The sequence below is a fragment of the Grampus griseus genome, assembly GCF_964374135.1.
Source record: "Grampus griseus genome assembly, chromosome: 10".
NCBI lineage: Eukaryota > Metazoa > Chordata > Mammalia > Artiodactyla > Delphinidae > Grampus > Grampus griseus.
The window spans coordinates 4,189,829-4,216,249 of record NC_139004.1 but is presented as its reverse complement, the minus strand read 5'-3'; the positions used below and the strand labels follow the sequence as shown (position 1 = coordinate 4,216,249).

Sequence of the window (26,421 nt, the reverse complement as noted above, 5' to 3'; positions counted from 1 at the left end):
ATTTGTTACTGATTTTATTTGCATTAGAGAAAGAAAATCATACAACTTCATATAACTATCCAACACCCTAAGGTATTTAAAGAATGCTATGATCTGCCCAAACTTTGGTTTATTAACAGCTTTTCTGGATTACATCATCTGTGTAAGATGGGACACATGTCTACATGCATTTGCACTTATGTGGCCTCTCTTCTAGAGGTGAAAAGGGTTAGTCATGCTGCCTGACCTATTGACTTTACAGGAGGACCATTCAGGAGGTTGATGGTCTAATAACCTTCAACTACCTGATCATTGCCTTGGTGTTCCATTGTAGCCATGGTGAGCAGCTTCCAGGTACCTCTGCTCCGATAGAGTGACATATCTAGAGATGACATGGTGCTGCCACTAGATGCTGCATTACAGAAAAGGAGCAGAGGGGCATTGCTGATCAGCGGAAGGTGAGAATAAAACCAGAGAGTTCTAGTAGGCACTTGAATAGGTGAGTCTAGAGCTCAGAGGAGATATAGCTGAGCTAGAGATATAAATATGACCGCCAGCAGGAGCCAGCGGCAAGTTTAAAGGAAGAACAGGATGGATTTAGTATAATCAACAATTCGAGTCTAAACAAAGGACAGGGAGATTGACGAAGAGTAGCCAGTGGGGTAAGAGGGAATCAGAAGAACGTGGTGTCACAGAGTCAGAACACCAACTGATTCAACGAGACAGGCTTTAGCTCTTTGGAATGCTGCTTATTAGTTGAGTAGGATAAGAAAAGAAAGTGGCCATACACTGTGAAAATACAGAAGTCATTGGGAAAATTAGAAAGATTGTTTTACTGGTGTGATGGGGACAGAAACCAGAGAGATGGGCACGGGCTACAATGTAATGGGAGGTGAGAAAGTGGAGGCACAGGTATTATCATCTCCTTCAAGAAGACCTTCTGTGAAACACAGATGGTGATACGAAGGTCAAAGGAGAATTTTTAAAGATAGGACAGAGTGGACATAATTTTCTGGTGCTGGAGACCAACCAGGAGAAAGAGTTTACAGCCCAGAGGGAGGGTGGTGGTTCACAGCCTTCTCTGCCCCCTGGAATCACCTGGGGGCTTGGCCACTGACGCCGCGGTCTCCCCACCCAAACATTCTGCAGCTTGGGATCCAGGGCTTATAAAAAGCTCTGTAGATGATTCTTGAAGACACGGTTGAGAGTCACTGACTTAGAGAAATCCTTGAGTGGGTGGGATCTAGGGAACAGGTGAAAAGCCCTTGATAGGTGGGACTATCCATCCCCCACGGTGACAGGAGCAGAGTAGGATACGGGTGAAGGTGCAGGTTTTCTAGACTCAGTGGAAGGAGGACGAGGTTGTTCCCTCCTGTGATTCTGTGTTTCTCAGTAAAATGTAAAGCACAATCATCTGTTGAGAACAAGAGGCAAGGAGGGAGTATTGGAAGCTTGTTGGAGGAGACATAAGAGTTGCGAGGTGGGAAGCAGGCTTACTACATGAACATGGCAGGTGGGTCTGCCCCGGTCCCCAGAACCCAGAGAAAACTGCCACAACCCCTTAATTCCTTGGCCTGTGAAAGTCCAAACATTTCTGCAAATTTCTTGGGGATATTGTTGTGGCCATCTCTACGTGTAGGAATCCTATATCTCTCAGTGCTGACACCTGTGCTGTCTCAGAAACATCATGAACAGTTACCCAAAACATCTATGAATGTCTAGGCATTAATTGCCACTTGGTGTGGGGCGGTGAGAGGAAGAAAGGTTTACAGTCGTCTCTTGGAATCCCTGGGGATTGGTTCGGGGACAGCCACAGATACCCCAGATCCACGGATGCTCAAGTCCTGTATTTGCCCTTCATAGTCCTTGTGTGCCACGGATTCAACCAACAGCGATGGTAAACATAGTACACAATCTGCGGTTGGTTGAATCCGCAGATGAGGAACTCGCGGGTACACAGACCCCAACCGTGCTGTGGTTCTCCAACTCAGACCACATCAGAATCACCTGGAGGGCTTGTTAAAACACAGGTTTCTGTGCAGCCTTCTCATATTGATGAGGTCTGGGTGGGGCCTGAGAACTTGTATTTCTAACCAGTTTCCAGGGGATGCTCATGCTGCTGGTCAGGGACCACACTCACAGGACCACTGGTTTACATAATAATCACAAGATAATTATTACAAAACACAGGAGACTGTGTTCACTCTTCTTAAAATTCCACTGGCTCCCCCCTAACCCTAATTCCAGGCTCTCTCCAGCTTTTACTGCCTCCTCTCTCTCCCCTTTTGTTTTTCCTTGTCCTCCAAACTCCGCTCTCTCATCCTCTCTCAGGAGCAAATTCTCTTATTCTCTCACGCAGAACACGTCCGCAAGCCTTTTGATTTCGTTCTTTGGGCTTCTCCAACAGTCGACTACACATCTGTGCTTCTACACACTTTTCCAAAGCTATTCCCTCCAGAAAAATTCTGGCACCAGCCTTTAAGTTAATACCTTTTTACATTTTTATGTTAATGCTCACTGAGCTCTCCCGGGGATGTGAATGGAATGGGGGAAAGAGGTCATCTCTTCATTTCTCTCCTGCTGTGGTTTTCCCAGCCTAGAAATCAAAGCATAATCCAACCAGGGGATCCGTATGATGAACCCCACACACAACCAAATACGCTGTTGCCTGACAGTCAACCAGTTTCGCGCTTGCACGTGCTAATTCGTAACAATGGACTCCTAGAGATATGATCTGGCAACTAGAAAGTACATAAGAAGAGAGGCCATTGCCCAAGGAGAAAAGATAACAAAAGAGGAAATCAGAAGCTGTCAAAATAAAGCCAGGTGAGCAAAGATGCTGAAAACACCACACTCTTGACATGGAAGTGATGTCCAAGGTGTCTTAGGACACTGCGCTGAAATTACACAGGCAAGTACAGCACTGATTGATAAAGAATGATCAGCTCTGTTGCTGGGAGCCCTTCAGCTTGCTTTGTATTCATAGGCAATTTATCCTCCTTAATCACTCAATCATTAGTGGGGATCAATAGCTGTACCACGTTACTGAGGGCAGCGGTGGACGTCCGGAGAATTATTGGTTAGCTTTTTAATTTAATTGTGCTCACCGGGCTTCAGGTCCGTTCCAGGAAAGAGCCCTTCTCTGGGTGTTGGAGAGAAAACTGTACCCACAAAGGCAGCAGGAGTGAGCTGGGTGTTTATTGTGAAGTCATCTTATTTTTCTGACCACTTGGGAACTCTAAATGGTTGAATGTATTTCCCTATTTAAGTTCAAACTGTTCCAGATTGGTAGTCTAGCATTAGTGCCAGAGAGTGTGTTCTGAAAGATTTCAGTGTCCCGTCCTGTGCTCAGTACTCAGGTCAGTATTTGATGGCTCTGTTTGGTAGGGCACCAGTCATTTTCAAGGGGTTCGGTTTTTCTTAATCACTTGTTTCCCACCTCATTCCCCATCACTGATTTTCCCTTAAATCCAGTCTTCATCCTAGCACCTAGCACAGTGCCTGGTACATACTTCATGTTTAATAAATGTTTGTTGCATTGATTTAATAATTCCAAGTAAATGCTTTTTAGGTTCACTGCACTTATCATCATAGATAAGTTGTGAATGTAATCTCACAACTTACCATCTTGGAAAAAGTCAAAGTCATACATGATGCATGGGGGACATGTGTTGTGGGTACGTGTGTAGATTTCTCTCTCTTTTAGCACCTGACACTAAATTAGCATGTGGTATTTCTAACTTTTCATTCAATGTGATTTTTGCATTTTCCTTTAAACAAAGAAATCTATTAAATTTAGTGTAAAGAAATCAATAACTTTCCAATATCTGGATGCTTTTAATAGTAAAAACATATGACCAACTTGTATTTTATTATAACATTCGTTCTTATACTATGTGCTTTGTAATTATACATGGTCTTTTAGACCCTTCAGTACAGAATGGAGTAATGTACCAGGCCTGGTATTCCTGGGGTAACAATGAACAACACCCCTTTCTCTTGGAAACCCTTGAGCCCAGAACAGAATTTACACCCTCAGGCTAGAGCCATTCATCCATCAATCCACAAATATTAATAGTATATCTCCCCCAACGCTCATGACAACATAATTACCCATGGGTAGTACAGCGATGTTATTTATTCATTCACACATATTAAGGATCAATGCTGAAGTAGGCACTCGAATATGGTAGTGAGAAAGACAGTCTTTGCCCTCAAAGAGCCTCTGGCAAAGGTTTCACAAATGAGCTACTAATAAACATGAATTATAGCAGTTGCAAAAGAAGTCATGACACAACAAGAACATGTAATAGTAGCAGAGCACTGGCCTCACTGGGGAGTAGGGAGAGACGGGTCAGCAGATTATCTTTGTACCCTCTCCAGCCCCTAGAATAATGCTTGCATACAACAGCAGTCAGATAGTTGGTTATCTGAATTTTTATGAAGTTTTAATAAAGCTTATGTGAAATTTTTAAGCCTTTATTTATTCTAACCTTCTGTTTAATGAAATAGCATATATCCTTCTTGCAAGTGTCTAACACATTAGAGTCTCATTCTTACTTCTTGTACCGAGTGAGCATTATTCAGTGTGACACTGCAATCAGAAGGAAGCCCAGAGAGCTCACAGTGAACGTTATTTTCAGTGACATATCGATGACCCCAGATTCAAGGTCCAAAGCTGTTTCTGGAAGGAGCAGGTTTGGAAAGTCTGTTCCAGAATTCATCTGCTGATTCATGTCGTTTATAATTCCTTAGGTGGGCGGGTTTCTTTTTCATATCTTCAAATGATGCTCAAAGCAGGTATCTTCCTGCATTCTGTGTTTCAGAAAGCAGGATCCTTTTCTCATTCAGCCTAACACGGTGCCAGGCCCAGAGTTAATACTCATGAATGTTTGCTGGATTGAATTGATAACCAGCACTGCAAGAGGCAGGGAGAGGATTATTAACCTCATATCTCAAGAGTAAAAAACAGACCCTGTGGTATTACATAAAATTTGCAAGGTCACACAGGAAAATCAGGAAACAAGCTGGGGCTAAAACCTGGTTACCCTGATTTGGTCAGGGTAAGCTCTTTCATTTTCAGAACCAGAACCATGGGTACCCTGTATTGTGTCATGAGACAAACAAGGGGTAGATGCTTCTATGATGTTCTAATGAACCCTGGGAAAGCCTGCCATTAAAAATAAATAAATAAAAAAAAATAAAACCAGGTTGATAGCTAAAAGATCAAACAAGTTTCCTTTGCAAAAAAAAGAGAGAGAGAGAGAAATTAAGCATCCCAGCAAGGGCACAGGCTCCCTTTGAGGAAATGCACTAAGTAAAGAATATCAGATATTTTCTTTGTAGAATTGCTTCATGAATCATAGTCTGTCTTCTGAAGATATTTAAGTACACTGAAAATGCCTTACCCAGCAAAACTGGAAAAATAACACAAATCAAATAAACTTCCCAAGCTGGCCTGAGCTGTAATGTAATGCGGCGTGTTTGCCGGGAACACGCATAGACCCAACAGTTGAGGAATCGCTTGCCTGGGTTTCATGGGCTCGTTCCATTCCAGAGTTCACAGGTACAAAGGCAGGCCTCTAGAGAGGCTGACTTAACCCGTTTTAGGAAGACAGTGGCTCTGGACCCTTCCAGGAAAAAAGCGCAGACTCTGGAAATGCCACTCCCTGATACACTGCAGTGTTTCCCGATTCCCACGGGTGGGACTCACGTGCCCATAGCGCACACAGCCTGCTGGGGTCACCGCCCCGTCGGATTTACTTTGAGATGGAAAAGCATATCACGACGACTCTGATCTGGAGTCACACTTGCTCCCCAGATGAAGGCACCCCCTCGAAGACCGATTACACTCACCCAGCACGTCTTGCCTCTTTCTTTAGTGACACTCAGCTTTCACATAAAGGGGAGGCAAGTAAAGGTTATTCCTAATCCCTCATTCAGAATTTCTCCCTTCACTAAAAACATGAGACATTTTGCCTTCTTGAAGAGGCCAAGCCATTATTTCTTCCAAAGAATCAGAAGCAGAACCAAACTCTGATTTAAGCTCTGCGGCAGTCTCTTCAGAGATTGAGTATACGATAGCATCCCTAGCTCTGCAATTGTCTTTGATCCCTTTGCCAGGCTTGAACTTAATGACCTTAGAAATGGCACTTGCTTTAACTTTAAAATAGCATGTAAATAAGCAAAGGGAAATTTTCTACCCACGTGGTGATGAATAGCCCTCCTTCTCCCTAAGAGGTTGTACAGATACTAAAATCAATATGGTCAGCATTCATTTTTACAGGTTTGTTATAAATTCTTACTTTCTCTGAGGGGGAAGGCGGCAAATTGTAATTTCCAAGGGTGCCAGAAATCAGCCGGCATTTCTCAGCCCCCAGTTTTCTTTTTTGGACTGGACTGCCCCACCAGAGGAATCGTAAAATAAATGAGGCCGTTCTTCTTTACTGCTTGCCTCCTGTAAGTCACCCGGGAAGAGTGGTTATTCACAAGGCATGTTGAAGGTCTGTTCTGGTGGCAGAGGTGCTAGGTAAGGCAGATGGAGGTATTATTGCATAATCACCAATGGCGCCATGTTTTCTTGTGAGTTTTATTGTGGTGACGGTGGTTTGCCAGAGGTCTCATAGGATCAAGAGGATGTCGACGGGTCCATGGTGCTGCCATTCCAACTCTATGAGCTCTCTAGACCTAGCTTCTCCTATCAGCTCTCACGCAACTGAGAAGCGTAGTCCCCACCCTTACGTACGAGCACACACACACACACACACCTCTGCTTTCTATCAATAACAGTTCAGATTGTTGGGCCACTAGAACAGTGACATGTCAGCTCATTTTTCCTTTTCATAGTATAATAGTACCCTCCGTGCCCCCCCAGATCTAGAAAAACCTCACCACACCTCTCTAACAAAAGAATTTTTAAAACAAACAAAAACAACACCAAAAAAAAAAACACCAAAAATCTCAAGAGGCAAATGATTAAGTTTTCCTGTTTTTTGTCAGCATATCAAACAAAGAGAGTTTTTTGGCGTTTCCACGGGGATGTAATTTTTTTTTTTAACCCTAGCTTTGGACTATATTTTAAAGTGACAGAGCTGAATAAAAACAGAGGAAAGAAAGCTCTTCTTTCTGCCCTCAATCTTCTTTTAAAATCATAAATAAATTTAAAATTAAATTCAAGCCTCCCCATTTGTTTTCCTTGCCCTCTGCTGTGGATTCATGATTACGCCCGCCGAGTTTGAGGTAAGGTTTAATTCAGCCGCTGCAAAGAAAAGGATGGTCTGGTCTCGAGCTGCAGAACTCCTTCCTATTCATGGTTTGCCACCTAAATTTATGACTTCCCATCACTAATAACCCAAAGCCCAAAAATAAATCCTTCATTTTCTTGGACTTCTCTCTCACTCTCAAAGCTCAGACATCCATCCCTATCTCTCATTCTTGCGGTTGGCGTTTACTGTGCCACGTTCCCAGGCACAATGTGCTGGATGCTGGGGAGACCGTGCCCTGATCCCTTGGACTCAGAGTCATAGTCTACTTGGGGGACAGCTTAGTATTCAAATCCTGGCTTCACCTCTTACCTGCACTATGACCTTGGGATGGACACTTCTCTCTTCCTCAGTTTCCTCATCTCCAAAATGGGGAAAAATATTATGCCTTCCTCTTAGAGATGTTATGTGTTTTAAAGAGTTTGTTTTTGTACCACACTTAGAAAGTTTCTGGCATGGAGTAAATACTAAACACATACTTGTTCAAGAAATAATTAAAGCATGGAACAATTTCCATATAGTGGAGTGAATGTCACTGCAGCATCCGTAGGACACTACAAAACAAGGCTTAATCCAACCTGTGCTGGGAAGAAAAGAGTACAGGGAGGCTTAAAGAAGGGGGGAAGTTATCATTGTATAAAGATATTTAATAAAGACATTGATAATAAAAAAAGAACACACCATATTGTTCTTGAAGAAAAATTAATGCAACAAAGTTAAACTTGTTAACCTCTTCTTAAATAGATGGTTTCATGTAAACGCAACCACACTTTAAAAAATAACTTTTTTCTCATGATGAAAGTCTTATTGTAGAAATAAAAAATAATGAAAGCATAAAAAGAACGCAGAGATCTACAAATCACAATTACCATTTTGGTGTACTTCCATTCACTTAATGTATTTTTGAATGGTTTTAATTTTTAATTGACAATTAGTTGAATACATTGCCCTTTCAAATACACACACATGTATGTATATAAATGGTACAGAGTGGACCTTCCCTTACACCTACGCTCCAATCCTAGAGCATCTCCAGAGAAAACAAGCTTCAACTGTGTATTTCATTCCAGATATTTTGCTATAATTGTACATATTAATGTCCATATGTACATCTATAGAGTTTTGATTTTATTAACCACAGGTGGGATTGTGTTCTGCACGTTTCTCTATACTTTCTTGCACAATATACCTTGGAGAGTTTTCTATATCCGTACAAGCATATTCTTTTTAGTGACTGCTTGGTATGGTTGTACCATAATTGATTTGGTCTTTTATTTACAAATATTTAGATTTCCTCTCATTTTCACTGTAGTATACCGTGCTACAATGAATGTTTCACACACCTTCATACAAATGTATTTCTGTAGAATAGATACCTAGAAATACCTTTGCTTGGTCAAAGGAAATCCACATCTTAGATTTGCATAGATACTGCCAAATTTTTTTAAAGGATGCAGTAGTTTATAATACAGCCACAGCACACGAGCGTATCCATTTCTTTAAACTTTCATTGGCACCAGGTGTTACCATGTGTTTTACTATATGCCAATATGCTAGGCAAAATATGGTATTTCCAACACAATAGCAAAAAAAAAAAAAAAAAAAAAAATTTTTTAAATGGGCAAAGAACCTGAATAGACATTTCTCCAAAGAAGATATATGAAAAGCCAACGGGTACATTAAAAGATGCTCAACCTCACTAGTCGTTAGGGAAATGCAAATTAAAACCACAATGAGATATTACCTCACTGTTGTTAGAATGGCCATCATCAAAAAGACAAGGGGGAAGGGTAAGCTGGGACGAAGTGAGAGAGTGACATGGACATATATTCATTACCAAATGTAAAATAGCTAGCGGGAAGCAGCCGTGTAGCACAGGGAGATCAGCTTGGTGCTTTGTGACCACCTAGAGGGGTGGGATAGGGAGAGTGGGAGGGAGACGCAAGAGGGAGGAGATATGAAGATATATGTATAAGTATAGCTGATTCACTTTGTTATAAAGCAGAAACTAACACACTACTGTAAAGCAATTATACTCCAATAAAGATGTTTAAAAAAAAAAAAAGACAAGAGAGAACAAATGCTGGCATGGGTGTAGTGTTTCTCTAACCCCTGTATTTTCTGTTAAGCAGTTAGTTCTATCTAGAGACTCAATCAGATTCATCTATAAGTGAATTATTTTCTGTTTTCTTTGGAGGGGGGCAGAGAGCGCTCTTAAGAACTGTATACTTCTTAAGTCGTATGCTGTGTGCTTCCCGGGGCATTCGTCCCATCAGGAGACTCACAATGTCTGTTTGTCCCTCTCTTTGTGATGTTCAGATTTATCAGTAGGGTCAGGTTTTACCAGTCTCATCCATCCATTATGAAGTTCCCCATTAGCCTTTTAACAAATGATTTTAGCCTAGATCCATTATTTCATTAGGGACTGCAAAATGGTGCTGGTCTCCTCTACCATTCTTTCTGCATTTATTAGCATCTATTATTTTGGTGCCTTGAGGTAGGAGTCATAGAAGAAAGTCTAGATGCATGGCTCTTTTCCTGTTTCTAAGTTTTTTAAAGAATGAGTTGATTCTTAGCACCCTATAAAGGTGACCAATGAATTTTTAAAATCGCTATGAAACTACAAATATTGAAGTATTTCACATGTTCTAATACTTTGCAGTGACTATTATTTTTGCTATTTGAATTGTCCCATTCTTGGCCAGTGGGAGCTCCTTCAAGTTGATTTATGATTCCTTTGTCATGAGTCCTAGAATCGTTAAAAGCCTCCTTGTTTTCTGGTAGGAAGAAGTATTTCAGGCTAGTCTCGTACATTTCCTGACCCAGACCTGCTTTTTCTTAAGGAGCCCAGGTACCTTTTAATGGGGGGTGGGTGGAGAGGAATGGTACTTAGAGATCATAATCTGGGCTCAAGTGTACTTGCTGTTGCCATTGCATTGGTTGTTTTTTCTAGTTCTTTTCAGTGGACAGAACTAAAAAATGTGATTTCTCTTTTTTTCTTTTCTACTTTTCGCTGCGTTGGGTCTTTGTTGCTGTGTGCAGGTTTTCTCTAGTTGCGGCGAGCGGGGGCTACTCTTCATTGCGGTGCGCAGGCTTCTCATTGTGGTGGCTTCTCTTGTTGTGGAGCACGGGCTCTAGGCGTGCGGGCTTCAGTAGTTGTGGCACACAGGCTCTAGAGCACGGGTTTAGTAGTTGTGGCCCGCGGGCTTAGTTGCTCCGCGGCATGTGGGCTCTTCCCACACCAGGTCTTGAACCCGTGTCCCCTGCACTGGTAGGTGGATTCTTAACCACTGCACCACCAGGGAAGCCCAAAAATGTGATTTCTAAAGAGAAAATGCATCATGAGTTGTTATGATGCTTTCAACTTTTTTTTTTTGAAAATCCTTTTATTCAATATTTTTTTATAATGGAATTAAGTTTTTGATTATTACAGTATGTTCTGATTAAAACACTACAAACTATTGCAAGGACTAGTGGAAATAGGAAAATCTGTTAATAATAATATTTGTTGGTGAAAAATCATAGTGAATCCAAAAATCTATTTGTCGGTCATATGAGTGAAAGCACAACTTCTGGGAAGTATGTATGGGAAGAAGTAGCCAGCCTCTCCCTTCGTGTACATTCTTTCTTATTTTCTTGTTATATCTTCCCCAAGCAGAGGTAGTCAACAGTAGTTAGAATGGCCGGCTCCCAACACATAAAATAATCGAATTCCCCAATGGGTGAACAAAATAATGAGTAGTAACCTGGAACTCAGCTGAGCAGGCCACTTCAGAGCCTTCAGTGGGGACGTCTTCCAATTTCAGAGTGATGTGTCCTCACCCTGCATCGTCGTTTTAGTGCAAAAACAGAAATTAATTCTGGTGAAATGAGATTCACCTCCCAACAGGATTAATAGTCGCATTCACTGAAGTTCTTACTCTTCATTTGTGAACTGTGAAGAAACCAGTAGTAGCTATAAGATCAATAGGATTTCTGCAGATGGAATGACAATATACAAGGACAAAATCACCTATTTTTTGACTTACAAAGCCCACGGTAGTTTTCAATTTGCAAGTTGATTACAGACCAGCTACACCACAACATTTTCAAATGGCAAAAGTACAAAAAAAAGTTACGTGTTACAAAAATATTTCAGAAAAAGTGTAGTCTAACCAAATAAAAGCACTAAAAAGGTATCTTGCCCAAGGGACGTCAGCTTGGAAAAATTATCCCCAAAGCTAAACATTTTTATTTCACACAAACTATACTCGGAAATAGCTTTGAGACTGATTTCTGAGGCTGAAAGTATCAAAGGGTTTACTTGTCAAGAAACAAATACCTTAACTGACAAGGATGGATAGAATGAGTTCATACTCATTAAGATTGCTGCAGTGTTAGGGTACTAACAAACATCTCTTAATGGCAGAATGTGGTAATCATGGAATTAAAGTAGTTAATTTAGTTAAATAAAGTTAAAATAAAGTTAGTTATTAAAGTTAGTTAAAATAGTTAAAATAAAGTAGCTAAAGTAGTTTTCAAATGAAAAAAGGAAAAGAAAACAAAACAAATTAAACTTGACCAAACATGTCAATTTACAGTTTTAAGGTTATTTTACAAAATACCTCCATTTACACAATAGACTTCACACAGCATTTTAAGATGGAAGTTCTTTTCATTTATCCTGGCACACTCTAAATGAATAAATTACACTGTTTAAAGAATTATTTAATATGTTTTATTTATTAAATTTATTTATTTGATAAGTTTTTCTTTCTCTTGACTCAGACAAAGAAAAGATCTCATATATAATAGATTAAGAGAGGAAGTTAAGCACACTAACTTACAGAAACAGGTGGGAACCGGGGAGGGTCAGCAATCATGTGAGTCTCACCCGATGTGATGCTCTTCAAAGATGAGTCAATCTTCTTAGAGCCATTTAATGAAGATTTTGAAGGAAAACTTCATTTTGTACTCTAGCCCTTTAACGCTTTCATTCTTTTTTTTTTTTTTTTTTTTTTTTTTTGCGGTACACGGGCCTCTCACTGTTGTGGCCTCTCCCGTTGCAGAGCACAGGCTCCGGACACACAGGCTCAGCAGCCACGGCTCACAGGCCCAGCTGCTCCGCGGCATGTGGGATCCTCCCGGACCGGGGCACGAACCCGTGTCCCCTGCATCAGCAGGCGGACTTTCAACCACTGCGCCACCAGGGAAGCCCAAAGCTTTCATTCTTACAGTCAGTTCAGCTGTTGGTCTGTAGTAGCAGGAGTTACAGTACCAAATGGAAGATAGATTCATTGCTCTGGATCAAAGATCATGAATATCTTCAAGGCTGATGATACAATTGCCAAGTTGCTTTTTAAAATATTGTAGCAGTCACAATCCCATCAGTAGATTGGCAATTCATCACACAGTAGCTGGTACTGAGTATCATAAAATAAAATACATAGACAAATGAATATATACATATAATTTCTTTTGAAACCTTTGCAGTTCTTGAATTACTACTTAATTCAAGTTGTTTTAAATTATTTTCTGTTCACGTTTCCTCATCTGTGAACTGGTTTTCCCTTTACTGGCTTTCTTTTATACACTTCATGATTTTCTTATCAATTTATTGGAGTTCTTTACATGTAAGGAAAATTTACTAACATTTTCTATTGTTGCAAATATCTCTCTAGTTTGTTGTAGACTTTATATTTTATTATATCTGAAATTCAAGTTTTACATTTATATCAAATAAAATGCAGTGATCATTTCCTTTTTGATTTTTTTCTTTTATCTTTGTCTTGATAAAACTTTCTCACTTGGAGACCAAGTAACTATTCACAGTTATTTTACTCTGGAATTTTTTTATGCTTTGTATTTTTAAATTCAGATTCTAAATTAATGTTCAGTTTATTCTGGGGTACAAAAAATTTACTTTTCCCAAGCAGCCAATTTTCTCAGCTGAATTAATGGACACTCCAGTCATCCTCTTTGATTTATAACATTTCTTTTATCATAAATTTGTTTCATAGAGACAGATGCATATTGTAACATCTATTTCTAGGCTACCTATTTTGACCCATTAATCTAATTTTATACCAATTGTTTAAATTATAGTAGCTTATAATACAGTCCAATATCTTATAGGGCAAGTCCATAAACATCTCATATTATAAGGAAAACATCTTGAAACATTCCTAAATGACACTTCTAGACCTCAGTGGCCTTAAGAGGAGTTTTATCTCAATAACAGGCATTTGAAACGCACTTGGCTAAGATGTTTATTATTACAATACTTACAACAGTTAAACCACTACTATAGAGGAATTTTTTTAAAGTATCCTTTCCTTTTCAGGCCATTTTGATAGCATCATCTGGGGGCAGGCTGTAAAAGGTGTGCATGTAAACGGTCAATGTCCTTTTATACATATTCTGAGATGATTTTATTTTAAAATAAATGTATTCTTTTAGGATTTTACTCCGAACTATCGACCTCGCTATTTCTGTTGTCACTTCCTTATATGTTACCTCTGCTTTGTTCCGCTTGGAAATGAAGCTGTCATTTCAGTTGAGGAGTCACATGACTGTATAGAGATTGCTGGCAAAACCACGGAACCCAGCAAGGCCAAAAGTCTGAAGCATCAAAGTTCACGTTGGCGAGGGCTGGGGGGAGGCTGCGGCACGTCTGTCCTGTAACTCTGATTCTTCTAGAAAGATAAAATGGCTTTAGGGTGAATAAGCTATTGACGCAAACAGCGACACGAGTGAGTCTCAAGAGAATGAGCCTGAGTGAAAGAAGCGAGACCCCCAAACGTGTGCACACTGTACAGTTCTTTTTATATAAACTTGTAGAAAACGCAAATGAACTTACAGTGATAGAAAGCAGATGAATGGTTCCCTGGCCGGGCTGGGACATCAGGGAGAGGACTGGGAGGGAGGAATTACACAGCGGCACAAGGAAGCTTTTGGGGTGACGGACATGTTTATTATTTTGGTCGTGAAATTATACACTTTCAATGTGTGTACTTTATTGGACACTAGTAAATATGTAGATGTGTGTATGCGTGTGTGTATTTACTGTTGCATGAAACCAGGCTAATGGTAGGCAAGAGGCAAAGATTGGAAAGGAAGTTACAAGAAAGTACCGGAGAGCAGACGAGACCGCAGAATCTCCGAAGGGTTCTGTCAAAGCTATAGCACAGCCCAATGGGGGACCCAAGCCGGTTGGATGGGGCAGCACCTGGCAAACGTTAATGTACACACAAATCCCGGGAACCTTGTTAACGTGCAAATTCTGCTTCGGTAGGTCAGAACTGGGCCCTGAGATTCTGCATTTCTCACAAGGTCCCAGGTGGTGCTGTATGCGGCTGGTCTTTCCACCATTCTTTGAGCAGCAAGGGGCTAGAGCATCTGTTCTCAACTCCGGCTGCATATCAGAATCGCTGGGGAGCTTAACATTAATTAATTAGTTAATTAATTAATGTAAAGACCCTGATGCCTGGATCTCAGCCTTACTCCCAGAGATTCTGATGCAGTCGATCTAGAGTTCGGCTGGAATCAAGCGTTTGTAAGTCTACCCGGATGATTCTAAAGTGTAGCCAGGGTTGACAACCACTACTCCAGAGGGATGGTAAAAACCTTATCAGGGAATGAGGAGGAAGGAACCCTGAGAAGGTACTAGGATGGCAAGCAGGGCCAGAGGAATGGGATGAACGATGTCCCCGATCAGAACCCAAATTGAACATTTCCAAGCCTGCAAATTGACCTGGGTATAACTTAGAGCCTGTATGGTCCTGCCTGTGTTAAAGATGCTTTTGCTGCCTTCACACCTGGCCTGGGAATAAGTACCAGCTGATTACTGAGCGGGCAGATGGGCAGCGAGGTTTTCCTGAGATTATAGCCACAGGGAAGAAAAGTCCTTGCAATGGAGGAAGATGACCAGGAAGGCTGATTGGACACACTTACCAACACATGCACAAGGATTTTTCCTTGAAAGGAGACAAAGCCCAGCCTCTCTCCTCCTGTCCCTATGGGCCACTAACCAGGCATGACAGATGGTACTCCAGCCTCCTAATATGCCCCAGACTTGTTTTAAAATCATTTGGAATTCTATTAACATTAATACTTTGGAAATTATTTTTTGATCTGTGTTACAGACTTTTATCTGCATTATAAAATTCTGATTCTGAAACCACTGATGCAACAGAATCCTAAAATGTTTACTGGGACTTGTCAATTTAATTGTGCTACTTGGAACTTATGGAAGCATTTTGCTGACAAATGTCATCATTTACAGACTGATCTAGGCCACTAATTATGTTCACCGTTGCTAAAATTACACGTTGTGAAATGAGCTACCTTTAGTGAAACGAAAGACTTTTTTCCCATTTAGTTTTTTTCCCACTTAGCAACTTAGGACCGAAACAAACTTGCAAGTATATGAAACCTTCTGGTTTGGTAATAGTCATTATGTTTACATTTCAATGCAGAGGATGCTGTATACCTGGATAATGAAAAAGAAAGAGAAGAGTATGTCCTGAATGACATCGGGGTTATTTTTTATGGAGACTTCAGTGACATCAAGAGTAGAAGCTGGAGCTATGGTCAGGTGAGCCACTTAAAATTTGTCATTGTCAAGGACATTTTTACTTAATATTTTTAGCCCCATGTATCACTGCAGGGTGCTCTCTGTCGATATTAGACAAGCACAATTTCCTGCTTTTCAGGATCTGAGACTCCAGGATGGGCCTGGGAGTAGAGACTTAGAAAGGCACCTGCATAATTCATCAGCTGAAATCACATATTTTCGGTTATTACAATGTTACAGAGATGGGAGATTGTGTGGATATATGACATTCCAGTGAGCAATGCTTTGCAAACTCAGTACAGTGAAATCTCACGAGCTTAGACTCTGCTCTCCAACCTGGAATGAACCCATGTTTTTCTTTTCTTATAAGGAAAAGTGTTTTGATAATAATGCAAAGGGTGCAGGAAGGCAAGTGCCCAACTCAAAGAAATCCCTTTTTTTAAGGGTTAGGATTAGATATGCTAATTAGAAATGAAGGCTACCATTTAGTCAAAGGAGGGCCCACTGGGCTTTCACCTTGAGACATTTTATCAGCTGCAGCCTCAAAGTACTGTCCGGATATAAGGTAGCAAATGGTATTTCATCTGAGATATTCAGTGGTTCAAGCTATTTCAGCTTGGCATCTTTAATAATGGAGCAAATGAATATTTTTACCATATTTCCATAAACAGACTCATGTCCTGTGATTCAGAAACGACTTTCCATTAGCAACGTGAGGGCAGGCGAATGTGTCATTTCTCAGAGTTTTGGCTGAAATGGTTGCGATTGTGCACCATCGTCCTGGGTATCCAGGGGCAGATTTCCCAGAACCTGGCCTCACCAGGTCACAGGATACTTTCTTAGCGTGAGATCCTTGTTTAAACTTCCATATGGGCTCTCCCTGCCGTGCTCAGCCCTGCTCGGGCCTGACCACTGGGCTGTCATCATTGGCTCTTGTCTTGTCCGCCCAGCTTTATGCCTTTTGCTCCTTCTCAGTGTTCAGGTTTGCCCGCCTGCATTTCTGACGTCCTGCCAGGCTAATGATCTACATGCTCTTCCCCTGTTTTGGGGTCCCTGCCTGGCTCCCTGGTTCCAAGTCCTCCGCTTCCTGAGTGACATACAACCCGTGACCATTGCTTATTGTCTGGTGCTCTCGCCTTGGGTCCCTAATTCCTAACCTTTAGGCGTGATTCTATTTATGCCCCCAGTGTGGCAATAGAGAGAGAGCTAACAAGGGAAAAAGTCATCTAGGTGGGTAGCAAGGACTGCGAAAGTGTTCCAAGCATGATCGTGGACTCCCCAGACAGCCTGCCTTTGGATAGATGCCCTTGAGCACAGCCACTGCCTGTCTCTACTGTCATTTGGAGTCCATTAAAACTACAGCCAAGCCAGTAGTTTGTAGTGTAGTTCTCTCTGTCTTTACCTTTCCAGCTCGTGGCTGTCATGCCCCACAGACGCAGCTGAAAGATGCTGCCTAATAAGAACCAGAGTAATGAGTTCTTATTCACCTGGAGAGCTAGTGCAATTACCCATTTCTGCATCTATCACATCAGTTTAGGATACACGCAGAGTTGCTATTCTAACTGGATTTTAATGAGGAATTACATGGAAATTAGCCATTAAAATTGTGATTTCTGTCCTAAGCCCTTGGGTGGATAATATACAAGGCTTCTGTATTCAGGGAAATATTCTGTACAATGAGGTACAGTATAAGTGTAATTTTCCAATTTTGCCTTTTTTTTTTTTACTATTTTGTCTTTGTTCCTTGTTTGGAAAATTTGGGCACTGTATGTGGCTAGGAGTTCTTTCTAAGGAAATTGAACTGACTACCTGATGGTTCCCTTGATAATATGATCTCCTTTCTCTAAGCCTTCCTGCCCTCTCTTTGACCCTGGAGTCCACCTTATCTCAGACGAGAGGAAACCTTAGACAGACATTCACTATGTGAGGTCTCCTACTGTTTCCAGTGCAGACCTGAAATGCCTTCCTGAGAAGTACCTGAGAGCCATTTACTGTCGATATGCACAAGGACTCATGTTACTTTTGAGGGCTTGAGACTTTGGCCTGACTTTGGTAAATGGTTCATTCCCTTGCCTTGGCGTTGGAGCCAATATGTTGGAGAGATCCTCTAAATTAACCCTACAGTCTTCTGAAGAACTTCAGGTCAGTTCTTGACCTTTGAGTACATCAGCTCGCTAGTAGTTCTGTTTATATTTCTAGCTAGTATTTAAGTTCTTAATTACTAAAAAATAAAAGAGGGTGTCTCCTTCCTTCCACCTTGATATTTCATGCTAAAGATTATGAGTGATTACCATCTAGGAAATACACATTTCTAAACATGAGGTTGTGGTTTCATTTTATTTTTCAACAGAGAATATCTTGTTTTCAGAGGGGACATTAAATAGTTTCTAATTTTTTTTCTCCAAATAGTTTGAGGATGGCATCCTCGACGCTTGCCTGTATGTGATGGACAGAGCGAAGATGGACCTTTCTGGCAGAGGGAATCCCATCAAAGTCAGTCGTGTTGGATCTGCCATGGTAAGAACAACCACTGATTACTAAAATCGATTACGCATGTCATTTGCCTCAGTATAGATGTCAGCTCATTAAGTGCTGTTGAAATGGTGACTTGCACATAATAAACTTTTATTTGGAAGAGTCTGTAATTCCCTGAACTTGTCATGTGCCGTAAAACAAAATTCTTACATCAGTACTGTGTGTTGCTTTGGCTTCAGACACATGCTGATAGATGACGTGGACAACATAGATCACCTATTCTTAAGAATCTTTGCCTAGGGGCTGAGAGTGACCATGACAAAGTGTCAGCAACTAGAATCAATCAGTCAACAAAAAAACATCAAAGAGCATCAAAAAAAACCCCCGCAAGATGGAAATTTTCTACATTTTCACACCCATAGTAAGAGTAAAGAAATAAATGACTAATCCTAGCTTCTATTTCAATGATACCTCACCACAGGGCTTTATAGTTTATGAAATGGACATTGATTCTTCACAGTACTCACATGAGATAAGTGGGGAGGGGGTGGCATTACCCACGCCATTTTACAAGTTAGGAAACAGTGTGATGACAGTTTGTCAGTGACAAAGCCTCAGCTAGAACCCAGGTCTGCTGACTCCAAAGCTAGACATTTTCTACCTTCCTTGCTGGTCTCTGCAGGACATCCTGAAACATCTCGGGGAATGCACAGACCCTGCAACGGAACGGCTTCCTGAGAGAGGAGATACAATTCTCATGAGTGGGAAGGTTAGGGGTCAGGTCTGGGCGGTGAATTAATTGTGTTGCCCAGGTCCTGGACTGTACTGACGTGCGGACCGGGTCCTGTGCAGCCCTGGACCGTACCAACGTGCCACACACACAGATCCTGCCCTTGGCGCATGAAAGCGAATCAAATCTGATTTAGGAGCAGATTATTCCTGAAAAAAACATCAAGCTAGGTGCTATTTCATACCATCAAAGACTGAGCAACAAATACTCCTTTTTGTTACCAGTTTCCTTAAGTTTTATTTAAAAAAACAATCCATCTGAAAGAATGCTGTCTTTGGGTTTGGTTTAAGTTAAATAAAATCAAAATCAAATATTGTTTATATAAAGATATTAGACTGAGAATGATATGAAATGTAATTTATGGTTAGCTCTTAAGAACAAAGATTGTTTTATTAGCAACTAGGCTATGTGTAAATTTAAGAAGAATGGAGCTTAAAAAGAGAAGGTAAAAACTAATATTTAAAGGCAGTTTTGTTTTCTGTTGTTAGTTTATGTATGCAACATAAACTATGCAAGTGAAAAGACAATGGATTCTGAAGAATTTGGGAATTTCTTTATAATAGCTATTTATTACAACATGCATTAGACCTGCAGTCAGTCACTGTTTTCCCTGTTTCATGGACAAAATTCTCCCTTTTCTCCTGTAAAGTCATCATGACAGGTTTGCAGTGGGACGGGAAGCAGTTGTCGCAGTGGTTAGATAGAAATTAATTCCTTCTTAGGCACTCTGAAATGACATGCTCGTCAAGCCGAGCTTACTCACATGTTGTGGGTATATGTACGAGTCTAGAAATCACTACCTAACACAAGCCAAAGCAAGAGGGACGCAAACAGGAAGCAGCTAACCCAACACTATGGTGGCATCTGGCCAGATGGAAGCTGTTAAGCCTTGAATTAAGCAGAGAATCCCAATGCAAATTGCCTTGAGATCGTATTAATCATAAAATCCTATGAAGTTCTGATTTTGAAAATCTATAACTCACAAGATTTAGAACTGGACAGAATCAATTTCGGGGGTTCGGTTTGGTTTTATTTTTTGAGGGAGGGGCCTTGGGTGTTAGGGGAGAGGCCCACCCTGGGCAATATCTCTATTTCCACCAGCACCGTCGTTTACATACACAAAATATACGTCTGAGAGTTTTCAAAATCTTTTTATATCTCTTATGTCTTTTAATCCTTAGAAGAGCTCTGTGAATCTTTCCAAAATCTATTCAGTTATAATGATTTTAGAAAATAAAATATTGAGCCTCCAAAAATCAATAAAAAATATGCAACTTTCCCAAAAAGTCAATTGTTTTCTGGTCACTCAGGGAGTTCCTCTCCTGTTCACAAATCCTGGAACTCTATCATGAAATTGCTGAGGGAAGTTAAGCAAAGACTGAAAGAAAAAAACAAAACAGAAACCCCTCAAATTTCTCAATAAAGATTTGCTTTAAAATATGAGAAGATGTATTTAGGGAGCCCAGAAAGAAAATGTTCTGAAGTTGCTTGAGTCTAGCCAGAGCCCTGGGTCCGAGCAGATAGGCCTGTGGGTGTTTTCTAGGGGGCACAGAAGGAGCTGTATGGTCATTTTAAAAGCTTTCCATCATCTCCCCAGCCTGGTCACTGAGGCAGGAAGTTCCTTTCATAGGATACAAATACTGGAACAGGATACACCGCGACATGCAAATTCTCTGGGAGGGGTAGCACACTGACTGCAGTTCATGCCAAGGTGACAGTGATGGAAGGCAGAGATTTCCGGGCTCAGTTACTGCCACGAAGGAGTGGGATGAGAAGCCTGGTCCTGGCTGGGCACCTGCAGTGGGTGGAGAGGGGACAGGAGGCAAGAGCAGGTGACTGGGGCCCCAAAGACACATTTGCTTCCTGCGGTCACGGCAAAGTCTGGCACTGAAGCCTGGCCAGGAATCTGCAGAAAGTAGATGGGTGCTCGGTGCTGTACGAAGCACAGATAATAACTCAGGTTACTATCTGACTCATCTAACTTTCTGATGAGGGTGATGACGAGGATGATCTGAATCTGGCTTTACCGTCCCCAGATAAAAATCTTTGTCGTCTAGTGTTTACAACCTTGGGCCATTCTTTGCTATGGGGGTATCCTACACACGACAGGATATTGAGCAGTATCCACGGCTTCTGCCCAAGAAATGCCAGGAGTTGTGACAACCAAGAATGTCTTTAGATATTTCCAAATGTCCCTCTGGGTCAAAATCCCCCCAGTGAGGGCCACAGCACCAAACCCCTCCGAGGCGCAGCTTCCCTGCCTGTGCGATGAACGTAACCCTCTCTTCTTGCCTGCGTGGAGGATCTCTTTTCTTACCTTATTCAAAGCCTGCTGGCTTTCCTTCTTCTGCTGGAGAGAAAGTGGAGGCAGCATCCTGCGGGAAGGCCCGGGTCCAGGTCACATCAGACCTCTGGGTTCTGACTCTTCCGCGAATTTCCTATGTGACGCAGGGCCAATCACTCAGCCTCTCGGGGCCTCCTTTATCTTTAAAATGAAATTTTGTCTCTGTACTCAAATCACACTTGTTATTCCCGGTGGCAGCAAGAACTCCCTTTTCTCCTTCAAAACAATGTTCTTCTTTCTTCTATTTTTTCCCTTTATAAATTCAATATTTAGTTCTTTTGAGTTGCTGTTACTTCACTTTGATGTGAAAATCAGGAAAGTTTATGACAATCTGGACAGCCTTGGGCTATTGGGTTTTCCCAGGGGAAAGAAAGTCTAAAACTCCTGTTAAGAGTTTTACAGGAAAGTCTAAAACTCCTATAAAGCTCATTGCCTGGGGATTGGTCCTGAGATGCTATAACCTCACATAAGCGAACTTTTAGTTAGGTTTTTCTGAATAGTGAGTGGTACATTGTACCGAAGCTACACTGCAGATGGATTTAAGAGAGAAAAAAATTTTTGAGATTAGAAAAAAGAAAAACCTTGCCCAAAGCTATACGTCCTCCTTTTTTTTCATTTTTAAAATTTTATTTATTTATTTGATTTTTATTGGCGTATAGTTGCTTTGTGACCAGTGACCTTGCGACCTTGAATAAATCGTTTAACTTCCTGATACTTCAATAAAAACAACAACGTTGTGTTAGTTTCTGCTGTACTGCAAAGTGAATCAGTTATACGTATACATATGTCCCCTCTTTTTTGGATTTCCTTCCCGTTTAGGTCACCACAGAGCATCGAGTAGAGTCCCCTGTGCTATACAGTAGGTTCTCAGGAGTTATCTATTTTATACATAGTATCAACAGTTATACTTCCTCCTTTAAACTACTGGATTACTGTTTGCTTTCCACCTCGTATCTTATGTGACAGTCCTCACCAGGACAATTGCTAGGACATGTGCCAGGAAAACTTTAGAAGGATGCTTTGTGCCATCTGAAAGCTTACTTTGCTCACGGGGCACTAGTAAAGCATTCCGTCACGGACCCGGAATTACAGTGAAGTAACCAGACATGGACTCTGAGCCCCGGTCACACTCTCAAGACAGGTGTGCTATGCCACGTGACAGGAACAGCAGGGTCCTGGGGAAAGGAGAGACGGTGACAGTAGCCTGCCTTTACTGCTGGGTGGTAACTGGTCCCTACCTGCTTCTGCCTCGTGACTGATTGGGTGTGGCAGCAACTCTGGGCAGAGAAGTTCTCCCATGCTGGCCCTGCCGTGGCCACTGGCCCTGTGGATACTGCTTGTTTATTCACTGTGGAAGCCCTAGCATCCCACCTCGGTGCAGGTTCCCTCCTTTGGGTTGAGACTTACTAATAGGAGATCTGTGTCGAAATGCACACAGAACCAGTACATGAGATGTGGAAGGCTCTCCAGGGGTCTTCTAGGTAAAGGGGTGGAGGCCCTTGGAAACGATGTCGCTCAAGGTCACACAAAAATACGTGGTTGAGCTGGAACTAGATATTGTCCTTGCTCTCAGGTCATAGTAGACCTTAGATGGCCACCACCAACACACAAGCACCAATGACACAATTCGTACCTCATGTTAATCCGTCATTCACCAGGGATTTTCATTTCTGTTTATTGAAGAATTTTTAACAATTGACAGATAAATTGGAAGCCAGTAGGAAGATAGAATTTACCTAATGGAAGTTGTTTTCATAGCCAATTTTGAGAAACTATATCCATTTCATAAATAATCAATGTACGGATGAGGAGACAGAAGGATCAGGAAGTTAAATGACTTATCCAAGGTCACTGGTCACTGGTAGCTAGCTCCTAGAAAAGAAGGACCCAAGAGAATGGGTTCCAGAACAGGTGAATTTTGAAATAGGGGAATGAGTGAAGAAAGGCATAAATCAGAGAATTCTAAATAGCCAGGGGCATTGGGTCCCTGGGGAAAGAGTTCCCAAAGAAGACTACGTACCAAATATGGTTTGATGGTGGGATTGGTGACAGTGATGGTAGTAATTGCTGTAATGATGCTCATGGTAGTAAAACACTCAGTATTAACTCATTCATTCAACAAGTATTTATGGAGAATCTCCAGTCTAGGTACAGTTGTAAAAACAAACATAGTTTCTGCCTTCAGAGAGCTTATAGTCTAACAGAGAAGACAGACTTGTAAGTAGAACCTTTCAACACACTATGGCAAAGTCTCTGATGTAATAAGCATAGGGTTGTAGGAGAAAGCAAACCTCTCAAGCTTTCCTCAGAGGTTTCCCAGGACAAAGCAGTGACCTAACAAATGTTGGGATATTGGATGAAAAGGTGGAAGAATAACTGCCAAGGGTCCCGGGCAATTATAAGCCATGCTACCATTCACGGAAACCCTTTTTCCTTGGTGGAAATTATACCCAAACAGCCATCAGCAAAAGCACTGCAGGAACATGTAGTCAGGGGAAACTTGCCCCTCTGGGGACTTATTTGTTTCAACTACAATTTTTTAAAAAAGTGACATTTTGGGGGAAATTTTGGAAGGAGGAAGAGAAGAAAAAATATCAATATACCAGTGACATATTTTCAAATACCGGTCTTCACACCGCCGCCAGCCTGGGCTTTCCTGCTTCCCTTGAGGTGTATACATTTATTTTTAACCCTGGTCTTTTGCTAACATCGAAACACGATGCCATCATTAATCCCCATTAATACCCTATTCTAACTGTGCCTTTTGGGAACTGACTCAAGATTGAACTTTTTTTTAACCAGTCATGTTCGGTGTACTCTTTAGTGTTATAAAAAGGAAATCTTGCACTCCAGCTAGTAAATCAAACTGACCACAAGTGGAAGTATAGGTCCTGGAGTTCCCTAGGGCCCAACACAAGACGAATGACTGTAGACCTTGCAGGCAGAGTGGACTTCAGAGCTTCTGATCCCCGAGCATACATGATCTCACAGATACACTGAAAATAAAGTTACTTTTCGCTTTGTCCATCTTTCTTCCCCTTCTTCTTGTCCCAGTATTTAGACTGTTTTTTTTTTCTTCCATGCATGAAAAAGACAGTCATGACATCACTCCTTTGATATTTTGCTAAGCAGCTTCACAGGAAGCTACTGCAGAACGGCGTTTTTATTTTTCCCCAGTTGTTTACTTGGTCATCTCGTAGAAAGCTTCACGTTCAGCAACGAACTATTTCAACCATTCAGACTACACTTACACATTCACTCGGGTTAGAAATTCCACCCAGCTACCCCAAATGAACTTTAGAATCAGAAATAAATACATGAAGTCTAGTCCCTGATCTTACAGACCAGCCAAAGCATAGCTCCCTAAAACTTTTATTTAAAAAAAATAAATACAAACGTTAAAGCACTATATAACTGCTCCTTTGTTTTACAAGCAGCTAAAACCCCCTTTCTTGGAGTGAATTGTCCTGGAGAAACCTGAGGACTCCGGTGCTTGAGAGCCATCGTCCCCAACCATTTCCCCACCGAGGAGCTTCTTCACGTTTCCCCTCATGGATCTTGTTTCTGGAAAAATTTCCTCTATCAAAAAAGCATATTTACATAATAATAATTTTGTTTCCCCATTCTCGCGTCAGAGATTTATCTAACGGCCAAACAGAACTTCTAATGGGCGTGGTACCAGCACTCAGTGTGACCCGATGCCCCCTCTGAAGGTAAAGATATGACTTCCATTGGTGTTTTGGAAAAGGGGCAAAATGACTCACACGCCTGCATAATTTTGCAGGTGCCTAAGAGTTAAAATTTCCAGGCTGGCAACCATTTGCCAGATGTACGTTCCTTCGTGGATTTCAGCCCCCATCCAGAGATCCTGGAGCTCTGACCCTATCTGCTTTCTTATCTTAAATTGTTATTTTCTCTCTCCACGATTCATGCCCAAGAATGTCAAGAATGACATTCCTCACTCTGGTAGAGGAGAAAAAGCTAGAGGTCTCTGTTGCTCTTGATAACCTTTCCAGTCTCAATCAAGAGCTCCCACGGGTGGCAACTTTGGAGAATCTACCGGTTAGGATTAACGAAAAACGTTGATTGTAGTTCAACAGGGTAAAATACTAATTCTAATAAGTTTTTTTTAATCTTAAAGTTGGAGTCAAGGTACCCACAAGCACGGGAGACCTTCCTAAGGTTTAGGAATGGCTAAGGGAATCCACTGATGAATGGGAGGTACAGAGTCAGGACGATCTCTAGTACCTTTCAAACTAAACATAATGCCATAAGGTCACCTCGTTCACCAGGGATTTTCATTTCTGTTTATCAAAGAATTTTTAACAATCGACAAATATATTGGAAGCCCGTAGGAAAATAGAATTTACCTAACGGAACTTGTTTTCATAGCCAATTTTGAGAAACCGTATCCGTTTCATAAATAACCAATGTGCAGGTGAAGAGACAGAAGTATCAGGAAGTTAAATGACTTATCCAAGGTCACCGGTCAAACTGGAAATGGATCTCAGGTTGCCTGACCCCACTGTTCCACACACGATGTTACATGTCCCCTGTATTTGTCCTCTGCCTGTCCTCTCTCCATATCACATGACCTCCTTGGGTACAAAAGTAATGCCTTTTGCAAGCCCTGTCTCATTCAATCCTTCTCTTTTAAGTTGGGGTGGAGGGGTTCAGGAGACAAATGAACTGTTCAGACATCATTTTCTTCTCTTGTGGTTAAAAACTAGCAATGTAATGAAGTTTCCATTTGTAGGCAAACAGCTTGGCTTCTCAATTATTAAGGTTACATTTCTTAGGCCTGTGCTCCCCATATATTGGGAGAAAAACAGACATTTATTACAAGCCATCTCTCGAATGTGATAATCACAGTCAATCTAAATGTCTGCTTTCCCTGAATTGCTTCCCGGAATGAGGTTTCAGGGCTACATCTGTTTTGTAATCACATTGGCTATTTCTGAAACACGGGGCTGCTTCTCAGCACTCCTTCCAAGCTGTGCAGTCAGGGCTGCTCTGG

General features: G+C 41.3%; 1 protein-coding gene across 1 annotated transcript in view; it reads left to right on the top strand.

The window, feature by feature from the left end:
- F13A1 (coagulation factor XIII A chain) overlaps window positions 1-26,421 on the top strand; it is a 135,768-nt gene that overhangs the window by 41,542 nt on the left and 67,805 nt on the right. The window contains exons 5-6 of the mRNA XM_082664017.1: window positions 15,698-15,816; window positions 18,205-18,312. Coding sequence (XP_082520143.1) covers window positions 15,698-15,816; window positions 18,205-18,312 — 227 coding nt within the window. The remainder of the gene's footprint in view (window positions 1-15,697; window positions 15,817-18,204; window positions 18,313-26,421) is intronic.